Genomic DNA, 19,686 nt, shown 5'->3' on the forward strand with positions numbered 1-19,686 from the left:
TTACATCAGTAAAATTAACAAATCAGTAGTAAAATACATACTAAAAGCTAAGTACTGAAAGATAAAAATTCTCCGAGTCATGCAAAAGCCGTGAAACAACCGTGTGCGTTTGAACAAAGTGGAATGGAATAAAATTGACTTCACAAACTACCAGTTAGTAGACATCTAATACTGCCGTCTATATAACTAATTTTGTACTAAATATACAAAAAAAAAATATGTTCAAAATAGTGAAAGGAACAGGCAAATCAGTAAAGGCCTGAGAATAGTGCCCGTACGATGCATGGTTAAAACAAGCAAGTAGTTAAAAGCATATAAAAATCTTAAGCAAAATAAATGTAAGCAGCATTGTTTAAAAACGCTAAAAGTATTAATAAGATACAATTGTCAGTAATATCCATATCAATCCGTTGCGTGTTTATTTATACCTAAATTGTAGATTAAATTGTAGATTCTTGGTCCGAAGTGTATGTCTCTTAAACTGTGTTACGTAATGTAGAGATTTATTTTAATATCTGAGATTACATATTTCATAACTCTCTATTCATCGTTTAAAACGCTTATTTATTGCCTTATTCACTTAGAATGAATCCCTGGTTTTTTGCTGTAGCTTCAAGTTTCATAATAACTGTTCTGTTAATGCATGACAGATTAAGCCCCCCAAATCGCATAATCTTTGTATCGTAAGTAACGCAAATAACATCATAAATGGTTCCGTTTGCCAGGCAGACCGCTAATCTGGTTGCTTGGCTACCATGTAGATTGATTATTAAATATTCTTAGTAACGGTATCTTAGCTTTTTTCTACCTCTTGTAAATGTGAGATCCAGAAACATTGCTAAGTGAACTTTCATCTGCTAGAACAACAGATTTTATACCAAGAAAGTGTAAGTGAGGTATGAGCATGAAATATTAATCAATAAATGATGCGCAAATAAGATTAGATGCCAGTAGATGTTCTTCAGTATGAATTTTGATAATGCCATTTGGATACACTTCTTATATTAAACTAGATATTTGTTTATATTACTAATTATATAAATATGGAATTAGTTTTAGTGCAGTTGTTTTAAATATTTCAAGGAAAGCGAGAAATATTTTTTTCTACATGAACAAAAATTCTGAAATATTTATTAAAATAAACGCTAAATATGCATCAGAAGCTCTTCTCTGAAATAAGTTCAAACAATTATGAATTTTGTTAGTTATAATACATGAAATAATGTGCGGTAGGACAGCTGACGAATCTCTTTTCTAATTGTTTTGCTGCTGTATTTCCGTCAGTGAACACACACAACAGCAGCGGATCTTAGTTTTATTCTATAGGAAACATCACTTCTAAAAACGTATTTCGGCTAGTTTTAGTGTAGTTGATAAACATCCGGGACGACCTTTCTTTTACTTCTATTATTGCATGCCTTTCAATCAGTCAAATGGCAATATCCAATTGAATATTTAAATTCGTATATTTACTACCAAAAACAAATGTGTAGAACACTGTTCTCGGATTCATTAAGAGACGTTTCAGATTCTAATTCCGTACCACAGTCTGAAGCGCAAGAAATGAACTGCATACATTTTGAATCAGCCATAACTTTATGGTAAAAACAATTTTGACTATTTTTTACATCAGTAAAATTAACAAATCAGTAGTAAAATACATACTAAAAGCTAAGTACTGAAAGATAAAAATTCTCCGAGTCATGCAAAAGCCGTGAAACAACCGTGTGCTTTTGAACAAAGTGGAATGGAATAAAATTGACTTCACAAACTACCAGTTAGTAGACATCTAATACTGCCGTCTATATAACTAATTTTGTACTAAATATACAAAAAAAAATATGTTCAAAATAGTGAAAGGAACAGGCAAATCAGTAAAGGCCTGAGAATAGTGCCCGTACGATGCATGGTTAAAACAAGCAAGTAGTTAAAAGCATATAAAAATCTTAAGCAAAATAAATGTAAGCAGCATTGTTTAAAAACGCTAAAAGTATTAATAAGATACAATTGTCAGTAATATCCATATCAATCCGTTGCGTGTTTATTTATACCTAAATTGTAGATTTCTCTACAAAATGTAATGAATCCTTTCGAAGATATCTTCTTAAAATTATTACATCTTAAAATGACCGTATTTTCCCCCCCCCCCGAAAAAAAAAAGTTAAACATACGCACTTAACATGACGCTTTTAATGTGATCATTTCCACAGGAGATTAAAATTATCTGAAAAAGTTGGATGGTCGTCCTTGAGAACTTTCATTACATTACAGTTTTAATCAAGATAAATGATATCGTTTCTTTAGCATAACTCTTGCATATTTGCTTCATTATTCTGCGTATATGATGCTGAAAATGGAAACTGTTATTACTCTTCAATTAAAAATTTGCAAACAAAAACAGAAATCTAAAACTCTAAATTTCAGAAAATATTATAAGAGTGACTTATTCTTTTCAAAACATCAGAAACTTGAGGAAAACAAAAGAAACGTAAACTTTGAAATTGTAACAAATTTAATTAATTTATTCACTTTACTCAAATTTTGTACTTGAAATATAACCACTTAAGAATTAAAATAAAATTACTCATTGTATTATTATTAAGATAGTTTTTGATCATTTTTAAAAAATAGAAGTAAAATGAAAAAATGATTTTTTTCTGTAATTCTTGTAATTCACATTAAGAAATTAATTTTTATGGGAAAAATAGGAAAAAAGAATTAAAGGTGAAATAAACTTTAAAACATAGGTTATATTTTCATAGGTTAATATTTTTGGTTATTAATATACTTTGATATATACTTTTTGATATATGGCATATTCTGATACCTTTGATGATATATACTTTGATATATATTTTGATAAACATACTTTATTATTAACAAAAATACCTCAAATATAAGTGAGACTGGTAGTTCTGTCGTTTTCTATTTTTTAAGTTTTATTTATTGCGTAAATTATTAAACTGAAATTACAGGTGAAAACAATATAATATATATGTATCTATTCTGAAATATAATTTCAAAAAATTGTATATGTATTGCATCGTTGTATGTCTTCTTAATATCACCGAAAGAAAGAAGAAAGCATTTTTATTCAAATTATTTATTCAACAAAAACTTACAATGTACATACAGTTCAACAATGATACAGTAAAACATCAATAAACTTTAGTTTTCCACTTTGAAAAGCAATATAAATTTACACTTCCATTTCTGGAAAATCGAAAATCTATACTGTCTCCTTTCAATTTCACATAGTTATTTGGCACATTGGCTTATGAGCTCCAATTATCAACGACTAGAAAAGCTTGAAGGACTTGAGGCAAAAGTGCACGCTCTTACGCCCTTCAAATTATGGAATATATAAAGTAAAAAACACATTTTTACTCTTATGAAGTTAAAGTCATAAATGCTGTTATAGAGAAAAAACAAACTTTAACTTGCCTCCGTCTTTCTCTTCCACTCATCTGAATACGGATTAAGAATCATTTTCGAGAGGTTGTAAGCAAAAGTTCATAACTGTAGTATTTTTACTATGCTAAACAATACATTTGAAAATCGTAAAAAAAAATCTTTAGTTATTTGGGAAGAATGACTTTATTTTGATATTTCGCTCAGCACATTCTGATATTAGAAAGGTTTGTTTCTTCGTTATTATTGGATGAATCGAATATTTAATGGAAAAACTTTTTCTCTCATTACTCCACAAACATTATTATTTGTACAATTTAATATTTCGAGATTTCAGATGCATAATATACTAACCTCCTTCTAAAAAGCTTTTTGATAATTCCAGCTTTTAAAATCAGGTGAGGTTATTAATTCAATCAAATGTAAAAAACAACGTGCCACTAATGGTTAAAAAAGGGAAAGAAAAAACCTTAAATTTTAATGGCTAGAATTTATTACACTACAAAGAGCATGAAGTCATGTGATACAATTATGAATTCATTATTAACAGCTCAGTTTTGATTATTAAGTTTGTCTTAAATTTGAAATAAATGTATCTGTTACAAAAAATACACCAAGTTATTACTATGATAACTTGAAAGATATTATACTTTCTCAGAATTTCAAATTCTACACATATTTAAATATTTTACAAAATAAAATATTTTATAAAATTTATATTCATGAAACCTTTTTTGTCTTTTTCAGTCTAAAGGAAAATAATTATTTATCTGGTTAAAAGTAAAGAAAAAAGTATTTAGTAAAGAAAATATCTTGTCTAAAATTCAAATTTAATTTTTTCAAATTGCGTTTTTTAAATGATTATGCTGATTTGTAAAAGCCTGTCTGCGTAATATATATATACGCACAAAACAATTTAACTAAATAAATGTTTTACCGTAAAGATTTTACCATCTTGGAAAGTTCAAGTAACATTTTAACTGTAAATTAAGAAAACAGTTAGCAGCTGTATAAAGCTTTGTGAACTTATTAATGATTTCTTTAACGAATGAAATTTTAAAAAAATATATATAAATCTGCAACTGCAATTTCCTTATTAATTTTTCATGCTATAATGATTCAAACAGACACACCAGGATAATTATATAACAGATTAAACATGACTAATTAAGGAGTACTGAATACACATTTCGTCTTTCTTGATGATATAAGTGAAAAAAATTAGAATAAATTTACAAAATACTTCACAGATATACTTACTTCCCATCTCAGAGAGTCAAGAATATACCCCAATGTGGATTCAGAGCCTCGAAAAACTTAAATAATATTATATAGACATACAAAATGTACATTACTGTAAAAAATTAAAAACCATAGATTAAAAAGTCTCCTCTTTTATACAATAAAAATAAAAAATACAACACCCAAACATGTTAAAAGACTAATTGCGAGTTTTCTTTTTTTCAATTTTAGCCATTTTGGCTAAAAGTACGTAATATAAACTATCGTCGTTGGCAAAAAAATTAATAAAAATCTTTTTATCTAAATTATTACTTACATAAATTGTGTGGTAAAAACTCTAAAAACAGCATAAGTGTAGAAATATTAAAATATTATGGACGCTTAAAAGTTCACTAAAATTTCCTAATGGAACAAAGGTATGGCTAAACACGAAACGGGAAGCAAAGAGAAGTAAATGGTGCAAAAACTTTCAGCATTCTTACTACAATTTACTTAGACAACACTTTAGATTAAAAAAATACCGAGTTTTTTCCGCCGAGGATAATTTTACATAACATACTTTTAGCCAAATGGGAAGCATTGCTGCTTCTGAAAATTAGAAAAGTTTAAATTACACTTTTAGATATTTGGCTGTTGTACTTTTATTTTTATTGCACAAAAGATGTGATTTTTGAATCTACTGATTTTCACTTTTTACAATAATGTACATTTTGTAATATTCTTGAACTGTTATTTTTTAAAAATTTTCTCGATGGTTGGGTATACTCGTGACGAGAGATAAGGAATAAATACGTATTTAAAAAAAATAAAAATGTGATTTTAATCTAGTCTTGCTTTTTGCACTCAAATAACCAAAAAAAACCAAAAGTGTATTAAGAATTCCTATATTATTCTTGTTTAATATTTAAAATAATTCTTACCTGAGGAGTTTGTTTGAATTATGAAACTATTAAGATATAATATGCAGATTTAAGTAAATTAAAAAAATTACATACGTTAAAGAAATCTTTAATTAGTTCAAAATGCTTTATATAATTGCTTACAGTTTTCCTTATCTAAATTTCCAGTGAAAATGTTACTTGAGCTTTCCAGGACAGTATAATCTTTATGTCAAAAAATTTATTTGGTTAAATTAAATTTTCAATCTTAAGCAGCTAAGGTGCTTGATTTTCTTATACTTTGTTGGTCCAATTTGGTGCTTATTTTATTATTTAAAAAAATTGTTGATATTTAAATATATCTATATATAAATATATGTATATATAAGATTATTATAAGTAACAATGTTTTATTATTTGGTATTACTGATAGTAGGAAGTTCAAATAACTGTATAATATATTTTAAAAAATGCAAAAGAACTCAGCATAATTTTTTTTCTCATTTACATAAAAGAACTAAAATTTCTCTAGAAATCGTAACTGAAAGATTAAAAAGAGGTTTTATCAAACCATCGGCAATACTTTTCTTATTCGGAAAAGAATAATATTTTGAACATGATGAAATATGTTCCTCTGAAATTTCAATAAACTCAATTTTTTGAATATTTGTGAAGTTATTTTGTATATGTGTAGTGTTTTCCTTATTTTGCATGACAAATTTATTTAAAGTTTTCCTGTTCTAAACTTCTCAACTTCCCCTCACATTCTCTCTGCAGGATGTAAATTTAAAGTTAAGTGAAGAGTTATTTAAACGTGTGATTATCTCAGTTTATTCAGAGCATGTTTCGCTAGCCAAGAGCACGTTTCACTATATTTCGCGGTTACGCTAGTAAGCCGTTTGGCCTTATCAGTTTAGTATCACGCCGGTTAGATTTTTGTGAGTCCAACTCTTAGGCGTAAATTGAAGTGCGTTCTTGCACTCTTTATTTTTCAGATTTGATTTGTATTGTAGTCTACGTTTAGTTACCCCTACAAGTGAACGGTGTTTCTGTAACGGACGAAGTCCGTGCCTTTCTGTTAAATTACTTTGATTTAATAAAGAGTTATTTTGCACCTTTCTTCTGTGCTGATATTTAATTCACGCCTGTGCGAGAATTTGCCAGGTTCATTGTAGGATTTAATTTAGTTTATGTGGAAGAATAGAGACAGGTTTTACATATGGGCAACATAATATGTATATGGGCAACAACAAATCTATATGCAGTGTCTTCTAAGTAATGTAAAATAAAATAATTTATAAAATATTCAATTTCTTAACAGTGACTGAACTGAACGCGAAAGAAATCCATTTCTCGAAACCGCGAGAAATAGATATGGCCTTCCTTCAATTGGCCTTTACTTCAGAGATTGAAGTAAGTTCAGAAGGTCCGGAGAAGCAATGCAATGACGCCATTCAGAAAACGTGTGTGGGGCGGGGAACAGGAAGTCTTCATCAAAGACTGGGGTATGCAGAAGGGAAGGAAAAGATTGTATCGTTAAAGATCATTTCAACTATATCTAAGGTTATCAAGATTCTCCACTGTTAGGATCCAAGATCAATAGGCCATTGCGAAGATCTCAATTTGCTAGATTCAAACGACAGTCTGTTCCGCTTATCTTTTATAGGAGCTGAGAAGAGATTGCACGGTTGAAAAATAACATTCTGACAACGCTAAGCTTTGATTATTTGAGCATTACCGGCATCAGAAATGCTATAAATTATCTAAACAAATCAACATCGGTTTTACAATTTAGTATTTATTTGTATATAATATAAACATGCGATATCAAAAACGGAAACAGCACTTTCTCTACTTAATTTTAAAAAATAATCTTACGGTTTATTTATACTTTTTGCTGACTGTTTTCTTTTCTTTAATTTAATTTTGTTTGATATATGACAGTAGACTAAGGAATTTTTTTAATGTTAGAAAGTTATTACAGAAAATAATTAAACATTAATTCTATGACTACTCAAAAAATTTTAAAATCTTAGTTCCTGATTAACTACAAATGGATTAACCGAGTTACATCTTAAACAGACCCCGTCTTCCCGAAAAACTTTTAAGTTTGCTTACTACGGAAACACGGATACACACACTCTCACAACGGAAACACGGATACACACACTCTCACAACCCAAAAACATAAAACAAAAGTGTCTATGGAAAATAGAAAAGGGGAGTAAGAGCAGGAGTAAGAGGCTGTGTTCAAGGTTCTCCAACAAGAAATGTTCTTAAATGTTTTTTAAAACTTAGTTTCTTCATTTCTCGTGAGTTTTTCCTTCATTATTTACAAATTGTTCTTTTCGTTATTTATACTCATTTAATTTGAATAACTAAATTAATTTATTTCTCAAATTAAAATTCTTGATCACGCACTTGAATATTACTTGTGCTTTTAACACAAGTTATTCCTTTCCTCTGTGACTTTTAATTGCTTCTGGATAAATAAGGATTTTGAATTAACCACAGACGTCTTCGGTATTACCCCGGTTAATCAAGATTTATATTTAAATATTTATACAGTTATTTTACCTTTGGATCATCTATGCAAGAGAATTTATTTTAAATGCCTTTTTAAATCATACTTCTTTATTTACAACCTGAAAATATTTCATATGTTTTGCAATAACGTATATGTTTCCAAAAATAGGATTTGTTAAATCACATTATGGATCTATTACACCAAATTTACATTTTAAATTATTCAAATTTCTTTTATTAAGCTACTTTATAAGATAATGCACATGATCTAGAAAGAATTTTAGAATTAAGCGGTCATGTTTACAGTTGAAGAAGTTGATATTAAAATAAGCTATTTAGGTTATTAATGACGCTATGAAGAACCTTGTCTGATAAGATAATGATTGTATTTCTGAATGATTATATCCTACCCAAATGCTGATTTAAAACTTGTCTGGATTATTCTGATAAAGAGTGAAAGCAGTTTACTTTTCTACGGTATTCTTTGCCAGAAAATTTCATTTACTGCAGTTTCAAAGCAGTTAATAATTATTATACGAGGAGTTTAATTGAAAAGTGGTTCATTTACTTTTCTTCATTTCTTCCAAATTATTACCACATTTAAAAAGGAAATAAGTTACAAGCTTAAAAGTTATTTTCCAAATTTCTTAAAGGAACGCAATATTACAAAGAAAAGGTATGAAGTTATGCAGTGTATAACAGATTACCAATTAAGTTTTGAAACCTATTTACTTCACCTAATATAGTTTTATAAGACCGGAAAATCGGTTCTAATAAAATAATAGTTGGTGTATTTAATTATGGCAAAGCACACTAGGGCTATCTGCCTAAGGGGAGGGATGCCTTCGTGGAGGTCTTTCTAAGGGAAACTGGCTCGTATACACGTTACACATGGGGAAAACCACGAAAACACCCATGCAGCCAGCCCGTTCGCGGGATTCGAATCTCGGACCGAACTACCAGTGTTCAGCGACTTTACCGCTCGGCCGCTGGTGGGCTAATAAAATAATAGACGGGGATCACAAAATAGCATAAATTATTAAGTAAGATTTATATTTTAAGAAACTTAGATAATTACAAATATAATTTATCAGAATTTTGACTAGTAATCTAATTCTAAAGGCACATTAAAATGAAAATCATTTATTCAAATCTAAAAACGCTAGTAGTAACTTTCCACTTTTATTGCTTGAAAGTTAGCTGAAAACTCCTCGTTTAATAAAAAAATTAATTTAAAACTGCTAAATAAAGAGCTGCATGTTGTTCTTATGATATGGTCATTGTATTGTAAAGCACTGTGTCATCTATTAAAAAATATTTCTATATATAAAGCAACAGCAATAATAATAATAATAATAATAATAATAATAATAAATTAAAATGTTTTAAGTTTGGAAAATAGCTGTATAATAAAATCTGTATATAAGATCTCGCTTTATAATCAGATTAGAATATTTTTATAATTGAATGGTAACTGATCAGTTAATTAAGATCTCCTACTAGCTTTTAACTTCTTGAGCTTGTAAACTTTCTTGTATGAAACATTTAGTAGTACGTAGTATTAATTATAAAATGAAACATTGCTTTTTAATTAGTTACTGTGTTGTAAGAAATTACGAATAGCAGATTATGTTAAACAGAAAGTAAGATACTTGGTAATAATAGGTGTTAAAGAAAGAGATTTAAAAGCATCAATTTTTTTTTAAACTGTCATTCAAAATGAAAGTCATTCACAAAAGATTAAGATCCCTTAATGCATGATCTCATTAAAAATAAATTGAAAGTTAATAAGAAATAATATATGTAAGTACATTTTAAGAGTAATTTCGCCTTTTTGGGGGGAGGGGGATAAATTATTGTTCTTGATCTGAATGTCTTTCTGAAGGTATATAAATGTTACTTAATATTACTGAAACAAATAGAAGTTTTATGTTTAATTTATTAGACATTTTAATAATGATGCAAATTTTATATGGATACGATTTTAGATATTTGACTAACCTTATGATAGGGCGATTAATAGACTAAATAAATGTTTCCATGTAATAATTCTAGCAAACATATATATAATAATAATAATGAAAAAATAACATTATCTTTTTAACATATTTTTACTTCTTTCAGGTCTCTGTATTTATTTTACGTTGACTTAGATCTAATGATTATCAGAAAAAACAAAAACATTAATTCTGCAAGAAAAGAATTTTATTTATTTATCTTGGTAATCGGCATTAAATTTTTCAGATACTACTCCAAGCCACCAATAACTGAATACTTTATAGGTTTATGTAACTCAGGCATTAAATAAATGATATCAGGCAACATAACTCGTATAAATCGCAAGAAATGAGTTTTAACAAACATTTCTGTACAAGCATGTTGAAATAGCTTCATCTAGATATATAAATTAAACTCTTTGTGATCTTCTTTTTCGGATTATCATAAGTATAAAACACTGCAAATAAGTATGTTAACTAACCCATTTTCTTAACATTTTATCTATATTGTTATTTATACTTTTGCCAGCTCTTACCGGTCTGCAAATTAGGTTTGTATACAGGAACAAAGTTTTTGAAAGTTACTGAGAGCTTTATTTAACAGCGATGCTGACCACTGCAAAATTTCCTCTGCAAGCTCTGAAAATTACTTTAGACCGGCCTTTACCCTTTTTGTAACCGAGTTTGCTCGCGCAGTTAGAATGGTTTGAGGTAACATATGACAAGCGTTTGCTTTGTGAATTTAACCACGTTAAATTACTTTAAATTTTAATTTGCATTTCATTTTAGTTTAAATTCTGCAGACAGCGGTGATCCCATAAGCACAAGCTACGCACTTGCTAAAGCTTCAATAAAAAGATTGTTTAAATCATCTTCTGAGTTGGAGGTTCTTTAATAGACTAACTAATCAGTCTCACTAATGACTAAGCTTAATTAAATAAATCAGTGGATTTGCTACAGGTAATATCACAGATATAGAATATTGCATCTGTCATGATAGCAGGAACGATTAAAATAAAGATAGTAAAACAGATCATAACAATGCCTGGTTTCATCCGAATATGAAAAAATTTAAAAAAAATCTTTCTTATGTTAGAAATCAGTGACATGAGTCATGCTAGTAAGAGAGAGCGGTTAATTTATTATGCATCTGTCGAAAAAAAATAATATGGTATTTACATTTTTCTAAATTTAATAATAAGTAAATATTTGAAAATCTTCAATTGAATTCTTTAGTCACAAACTTTTAGACCTGTCGTATGTCAAGATTATATTTTAAAAGTACATCCTTTAAGTAACTGGTATAAATGTGAATGGACACTATCTTTGTATATATTTTAACAATAGACCACATTATATTAATTAAGTTACACTGCAGTATCAAAGTAGTCAAAGTTAAATAACATCATTCTTCAAAATCAGCTCATGTATCACACTTCTGTGAATTTCGGTCCAAGTAACCAAATCCATAATATACTTCTAAAAATATCCGTACCGCTTCACATCATTTAACTTCTAAACTCCTTAACACAGCAACAAAAATTCAAAACAATTTACTTTACCGATAACATTTTTATGCTGATGTACAAGCAGAAAGATTCAGTATTCCGTACGGAAATATATACACAATTATTATACGTTTCACATCATAAAATGAAGGCAAGTGAAATGCGATTCATTAATGGCATTCACCGATATATGTGCTTCAAGTAAACATTAATACGCCATAAATAGTTTCAGTCATTAACCTTGTATAACAATTAACATAACACAGCGGCATGTTTCAACTTCGTAAAATGGAATTGTAATTTTTCATACTTCTCACAAGTTCATTATCGATGATACTCGGTTTGGAGTCAGTCGGTCTCTTGGCAGAAATAATTTTCAGTGCTGCAAAAATAGTGGAAAATGCGCTGATTAATAAGTCTTGGTATTCATCTTTCTGAAACGTTAATGTAAAAATGAAACATAATGATAAACAAAGCAAAAAATTATTGTTTAATTTTTAAACCACAGTCCTAAAGCTAGTAATTTATACATCGGCATGAAGCATTAAACTCTCAGTTGTTCTTAAAGCTTTGGGAGCTACACTTTAATTTACAAATGAAAAACGCGCAAGCAATGTCATCATGCTTATAATTTTACTCTTGTGTTTAAAAAAATTACGAGAATTAATGCGTAGTTTTTCCGTATTTCTCAAAGAAATGAAAACAGAATCTGATAAAAGTTGGTATAGATACATACAGTAATTTATATCACAGAAACATGAGCACCCATGATCGTGAGCAATGCTCAGGAGAGCAAGAATGACCAAAATTGCTGTTAATGATCAACATATTTTGAGTTATTTTGCAGGGAATGCTCCATAAAAATAAGCGAACTGAAACAAATTCTGTACTGCCTGAAATATCAAGAAGCGTTACATCCGAGACCATCCGGTATTTTCTAATGTTTTACATCGGGAAAAAAAATTGCTTACCTCCAGGATCAGTTTATAAGTTGTATCTAACTTATCTTTTTTACGTTTCTAGCAGTAATTGTTGGTACATGATTATTCAACATTTTATACAAAAACAGCATATGTACAGATGGAAGTAAAATGTATACAAATGAAATGTTAAAACATGCAAAATTAAAAACCTTTAAAAAAAACGAAACGCATAAAGACCTTCAATTAAAATCCGAGGCAGTTCAGGAGGGCTCACTGTCTTAAAAGAATTGATTGAATGACATCATTAACACGCCAGTACTTATCAAGAGTAATTCGCGCTTAAGACGGACACTTTTCAATGCGTTCTGCATTCGTAACTTGGGTATCACATGCCGCGCAGTTAGGACTAGGAAGGAATCACAATTTGTACAATGCTGAAAAGTCACGTTTCGTCTTTACAGGGAAAGCTGCAAGCGTCCTTTTGGGAAACTAAGAAATTTATTGAGCCAGTGTCCTCAATACTCTTCCTTGATTTGTTCCACTTGTTTAGATTTATTTTACTCACTATGTAGTATTTTACAAATCTGTTTATAATCGGTAAGAATACTTTCTGTGACTGCACAGATTTCCGTTCCTCATTTTCTTGAAGTACCGCTGTCTTATTACCAAACAGACCATAATGCGAAGACAGCCATTGAATAATTGTGGCTATTTCTTAGTTTTAAGAATTCCATAATAGCATAAAATGTCTTTACATTGCATTGAGTCTTTATCCGAGTATGAAGAATTAGACTGAACTGCCGCGAGTCAAAAACACTCTATTATACGATTTTTAAAGGTTTCTGCTTTTGCAATTAAATGCTCAGCAGCCAATATAAACTTCTATTCTTCATTCTGGGAAGTGGTATTTCAGCGATCGGTTAACGGTTAAAGACGACGAATTAACGTAAACTTGATGGACACGTTATAAATTACCTAAAAATAGTTTTTAAATATTATCTTAGCCTTGTAACGAAAATAAAATTTTGCGTTTTAGATTAATAGAACTGGTAAATAAACATCGGATTCATTACATAACAATAAAAAAATATGCAATAACAGTGGCATGCAGCCTCATATACTGAAAAATATAGGAATAAAAGGTTTAAAAATTAAAGAGAAAATCCAGTTTAAATCTTTGATTCAATATAACTTTTCCTAAAGTTTTCAAAACCTTTACCGCATAAACATTTAATATTTCCGTTTTCATTTTGTTCAATACATGCAACTCCAGCTACTGGTTTCTTTTTTTATTACTTATGCTATTTCTTCATTTTAGGTAACGACTTCCCTGAAAAATGAAAAGGCATACTTCTGCGCCTTGAAGAAGAAGGATCTGTGTCGATATCTCTCGAAATGCATAGAAATTTTCGAGCAAAACTTACAGTCTAGCCGCATATTTTGCTTCATTCAAAATTTCGTTACGTATGTAACGATTTCTTCAACGATTCGTTTAAATACGAGTTTCTTAAAATTAATTAAAATTTGCGCCAACAGATATGAAATTTAATATACTTTTATTTGATTTACGGTTTTTAAACTTACCAGATCAGAAACGTATGGCAAATCTTCACCTTTGTGAATATCTGTATGACTTTCTTTGACCACCTGATCGACTACAATCTGAAATATAAGAGCATTTTCAATTAAATGTAATAAGAAACAAATGCTCTGAGAAACAGAAGAAAATGCTTGAAGTCATCTGCTAATGCATTTTAGTGTAATAATAAATTATGATAAAGCCAAAGAGTAGAAGGAAAAATATTTTTTGTGATATAGTTGTACCTCAAACAGCTTTTTTTCCTTCTTTAAATATTCAAAATGATTTTCATAAAAAGCAGTTTCTTATAATGTCATTATTATTTTAAGTTTCTAAAACAATTTTAATCATGTGATATACTTCCGTTTTATTAAGAAAATTAATGAGAAAATATTAGGAAATGTCTGTTTAGTTACCTTGAAGCATTTCATCGTGATGATATTCATCTTTCAGTTTTGAATCTGGATTTTCTTTCCACAGAACGCTACTGGATGAAGCACCCACATCATCCATACACGATCCTTTACCAACTGAAAAACAGGATAGTTACGGTAATGAAAATGGCAAAGTTAATACAATAAATTTCAATAACTATAACAATTAAATTTACATTTCAGAGAAATCTAATCCATTGATTTAACTTTAGAAATCCTATTAGAGACTAATGCACCAAATTTTGAAATTCTGTCCTGCGACAAGCTGACCACTTGTCCAGGTGAGATGCACAAGGACCCCGGAGCCCACGGTCTAGAAAGCAGATATCAGGGTACTGCCGGCCATGGCTTTCTAAGCGCTGTTTTTGTCGCCGACTTTAGTTTTAGGTTCAGTCAAAAATGACCAACCAGTCTTTACACGAAATTTCTGGTAATGAACTTATGATAGTCATGATATTGTTTTTCAACGCAGGCTATGATTATGGTTTTTAACTCGGGATAACAAGCAAATTCAATTTTATGTCGAAATACTAAATAGCATTCCCCGCCTTACAACTTAATATACTGCAATTCTTTAGTGAGCTTTCGGATATATGATAGCAAATACTCCCGATTAACACCATAGAAAATTCGATCCGTAAACAGGCAATTCAGAAAAAGGAAGTTGGTCAAAATAATAAAATTTGTCAATTATCACTTGACGGATTTCCTGGAATCACTAGGAAATTTTGTCTTTAAAAGTCGTAGAAGCGATGTGTATTAAACGGCATTTTTGAGCTCCATAGAGAATAAAAATACCAAAGCAATTTTTTAAACGCTTCCATTCACAAGGTCGAGATTGTTTCCAGAAAATTCATTATGTTCTTTTAAGAAAAGTGTGAAAATTTATGAATGGCAGTAATGTTTAAGAAAAATTTAGGCAAGTAAAGTCAATTTTTTTAATATCCGGTACAGTCAAATTACATTTTTCTACCTCTCAGAATTGTGAAAACAATTGCAAATAAAAAAATGTTACTGTTTTTTTTATTTCTTTCAGAGCGACAGTAAAATCCTTACAAGCCTGGAAATGTATCGATTTTCATAAAACGCTAATGAGAATCGATCCATTGTGGAATATGGCCTACCTAGTCACAGCGTAGAAATTTCATTTTTTGAACTAAGCAAAATGTTTTCGGCATACATTGATGACAAAAATTTATTTGTAACCTTTGTACTGCATTGGAGAATTTGAAAGGTAAAAGAAAATAATAAATAAAAATAATACTTAGATTTTATGAATAGTGTCATTTTTTGCGAGAGAAAACTGCTGGCGAATCTGTTATATTGATTCTTGGAAACAATTTTAAGAAAAACTGTAAGTACTGAATTTTTTTTTGCTCAATTTATTAAAATGGAAAATTACTTGAGAAAATACGTGTATAGCAATAACGTTGCTGTTTAATTTTAAGACAGACAAGAATCAATGTCCATTTTTCTAATTCATTTGATTTCCCAAAAGAGTGATCTCTTTGCTTTTACAGGTTTGATATGAATGTATAACGATAAGCATTGATAAGCCTATAAATTTCAGATTTAAAATGTTTTAAGAAGAAACTATATCAACAACTAACATTGTAAGCATTATAACAGTTGCGTAAATGTTCACACAAGAGACTACTTAAAAGTTTAGTATGGATTTAAAATGCATTTTCAGGCACGGTAGCATAAACTGATATCTTTGGATTTTCTTAAGTGTCAGGTTATTTATATTCCTTGTGCACCGCAAAGTATAACACAAGGCTTACAGAAGTAAATAAAAAAATAATATAAACAAGACAGCACGAATTAAAATAAAATTTACAGATTCACAAATGGAACATAAGAAATAAATGTACAAAAGGAAGAGAATGCCATTTTATCTTGGACAAACACATGGAGTAGGGAAGGAAACTCAATGTTTAAAGAATTTAACTGGGAAATAAATTCTTTTCTTCCCCACGTAAGCTTAAAAGGATAGAAGACACATTTTTGACATTTTGCATTCCCCCGAAGCTACAAGAACTCATGTCCGTATGAAATAGCCCAAATATCCTTGAACTGAAATTATGGGTTTCGTAACTTCACAATTGCAGAAAAAAAAGTTTATTATTGAGACTGCGGAGAACAGAAGAGAAAGAAATGTGCAGTTGAGAACACATTTTAGCAGATAACTGAGTGCAGAGTGTTTAGGTAAGAGGGAGAAGAATATAAATTTATATTTAATAACTAAAGTTAACAGAAGTAATACTAATGGTGCTTAAAAATTCTTATGCCGAAACAAACTCTGAAATCTTCCCTGTTTTGATTTCTTCTAATGGAAAATTTATTTAAAGATATACGCTGTTTGAAGTTAATTAAATTATTTAATGATGAACTTTATATGATTTTTATCTGAAGATAGATAAAATCATATAAAGTTTAAATATAGATTCATTTTTTTTATAATTTTCTTTGAGAAACAGTATAAGTAATCAATAAAAACGTTTAAAATTGTTATAAGCATATTAAAAAATGAACTAAAGAATTTATTTGCATTAAATTTTGCTCATAAAATTAGTTGCTTCTGTACACACTTATATAAGCAAAAGCGTCAACTACTTACGATAATTTGTACATTATACACATGATTGTTTAGAATTGGAAAGAGCATTTTACAGTGTATAGTTGATAGTATGTTTGATGCCTAAACGAAATCAATTCTACAGATTGTTGACTTAGTTATATTTTAATGATAAATCTTACTTGTAACACTCGTAAAATCCCATTAAGATCTTTTTTCATTAAATTTAAATTTAATTTTTATCTATATTTTGATATATTTAAAAAAATTATAAGGTTATTTCTCCCTTCTTTCTGCATGCCTTCTTGATGAAACTGGAAGCACGCTCATTATTCAGGAGGTTCCGGCGAGGACATTGCGGATTTGATTTTCCTCACCAGAAAAGTAAATGAGTTACGAGAGTATATAAGCTGAGGTTTTTGGATTGCAAGACAGAGCGAGTTGGTTTCTAGCAGATTATTTTAGTTTTGCCATCTCTAGTGAGCTTGTAATTATTCGGCATATCATTATTTGACATATAAACTGATACACTGGTTAGAATTTTCTGAGCCAGCTTAGATTTAAATATAACCGTGTAGTCTTTGACTACTAGCCTACGTTTTAATTTTTCAACTGAACTGATATTTTACTCACATCGCCACAAATTGTGGTTTATTTTGTGTTAGTACCAGAAAGTGCATATATGTTCAAAGTTTGTGTTTAAATAAAATGGCATACTCTGTAGTACATTACAAAATCTCGGAGAGATTTACAGTCTTTCCTTGATTTTGTGATTAATTTAAGACACAGTGACAATTCGCTCTAAGTCTATTAAGAGTTGGATCTCAAAAGCAAGTCAAACTCTATAAAACGTTATCATAGTTTTAATTCAGAGCTCTATATAAATAGATTTCATGTTTTGGTGTTATAGAAGCATTTTCGTTGTAGGATACTGTATACTGAAGTCAACAGATATAACATAAATCACGTCGATTTTTATCTATACTTCGATATGGGGTACCATATCGTATCGATATTTTATCATATTTAGAAACGAAGAACATTTTTACGAATATGGATTTCAATATATTTAGGATCAAGACAGTTATATGTTTTGATGTATTAAGCGTAAAATACAATATATTGAAGGCAATTGACGTCTTTTAAGCACATGAGTCATTTTCATGATTACTAAATGTCTAAAATATATAAGATTACCTTGAAGGAAGAATTCTGGCATTTCCCCTGGAATGAAAAAACATGAACATGAAAAACGATGTATATAAACATTTTGTTATGAAAAACAGTGTTACCACTTGAGATGGTACAGATGAAAGAAAATTTTAGACAGCATTTGTCAAACGCCATATTTGAAATAATACTATCCTTTATTAGGTACCCTTAAAATGAAATACTAAAAAATTCATATTTTTATCTCGAATTTTGAAACTCTTTGACAGATGCTTTTGGTAAATAAGATGTAAGATCTGAGATATAAATACAATCTTAGAGTGGCAAAAATTTTAAATAAAATTCCTTAATTATTTCAAAAGAAAATTTTTCATCAGTATCTTTTCATAAACAGGGTAGTTTGCGCGCATAAAGAATAAACTTCGCCGAATAATTAGGCAAAAGAAAATCAAAAGAGTTCTAAAAAATAATGATTTATAACTAAAACAGGACGTGTAGCAGAAGTTCACTAACTCTAAAATAGCGAAATTCCGGTCTTAAATTGGGATTAATTTTAATATAAGTCTTTATCGATTTCAAAAGTTGACAACTAATGCGGATTTCTTTCCGTCACGAGCAGCATTTTTCTTTGGCAAAGAACAAATTTATTTTCTTGGCAAGGAACCAGCAGCAGAATAATATCTCTGATTCCGAGACAAACAGATATCAGACTATTCCTTGAAATACATAAAACGCTTTTATATGACTAAATGCTTATTAAAGCTACTTTCTGCGTAATTTTAAAAATGGCATGCTGTATAGTACATCCAGAAATATGTAAATTGTATTAATGGCATTAATGTTATTTACCTTAATCTGGATATCTGATGCTACATACGGTGAATATTCAACGATGGGGATTAATATTCGACGATCGCATCTCCCGAAAAATAATTGTTTACCTCCTAAATGAAACACTGATATGGAATATTGGTTAGGATGAAAAATCAAACGCTTGGTGTCGTTAAAATATTTTCCAAACTTTTAACTGTTACAAACGTTGCAAGAGCTAAAGACGCTACGTAAGTCGATAACCCCCTTTAACAAGCAAATGTAGAAAATATTCCTGCTTAAAATTGTATCTTGGTAATAACTAGATCTTTACATGGTGAACTTCCAGAATTCCTATTTTCTTGTTAAACTGCATGCTAAATATTAAATTACAAACAGTAATGAAATGTATCCATAATGATGAAAAGTATTGTCGTATAAATTGGTAACATACGTAAGCTGTTATCATGAATCAGAGTACATGAATGAATACAGTATCTTTACGAGCGATTTTGGCCGAAATTAGAATTTTATATTCAACTCATCACAAAAAAGTAATAAATACCAAAAGTAAAATATATCGAGTGATGAGAAAATCTATTTCATAATATGACATGTAAGTAGCAAAGA

At 29.4% G+C, this 19,686-nt stretch overlaps 1 protein-coding gene across 1 annotated transcript in view; it reads right to left on the minus strand.

Annotated features, from left to right (window-relative positions):
• Window positions 1-3,087: 3,087 nt before the first annotated feature.
• Window positions 3,088-19,686, minus strand: part of LOC118186524 (cell adhesion molecule Dscam1-like) — a 685,332-nt gene continuing 668,733 nt past the window's right edge. The window contains exons 24-27 of the mRNA XM_085815869.1: window positions 18,274-18,300; window positions 14,481-14,594; window positions 14,070-14,147; window positions 3,088-11,944 (exon numbers count right to left, since the gene is read on the minus strand). Of these exons, the coding sequence (XP_085671995.1) occupies window positions 14,095-14,147; window positions 14,481-14,594; window positions 18,274-18,300 (194 nt within the window). The 3' untranslated portion in view covers window positions 3,088-11,944; window positions 14,070-14,094. The remainder of the gene's footprint in view (window positions 11,945-14,069; window positions 14,148-14,480; window positions 14,595-18,273; window positions 18,301-19,686) is intronic.

Source organism: Stegodyphus dumicola, chromosome 4 (assembly GCF_044657685.1).
Source record: "Stegodyphus dumicola isolate Sdum_Otavi_A_Nest chromosome 4, ASM4465768v1".
In the NCBI taxonomy this organism is placed as follows: domain Eukaryota; kingdom Metazoa; phylum Arthropoda; class Arachnida; order Araneae; family Eresidae; genus Stegodyphus; species Stegodyphus dumicola.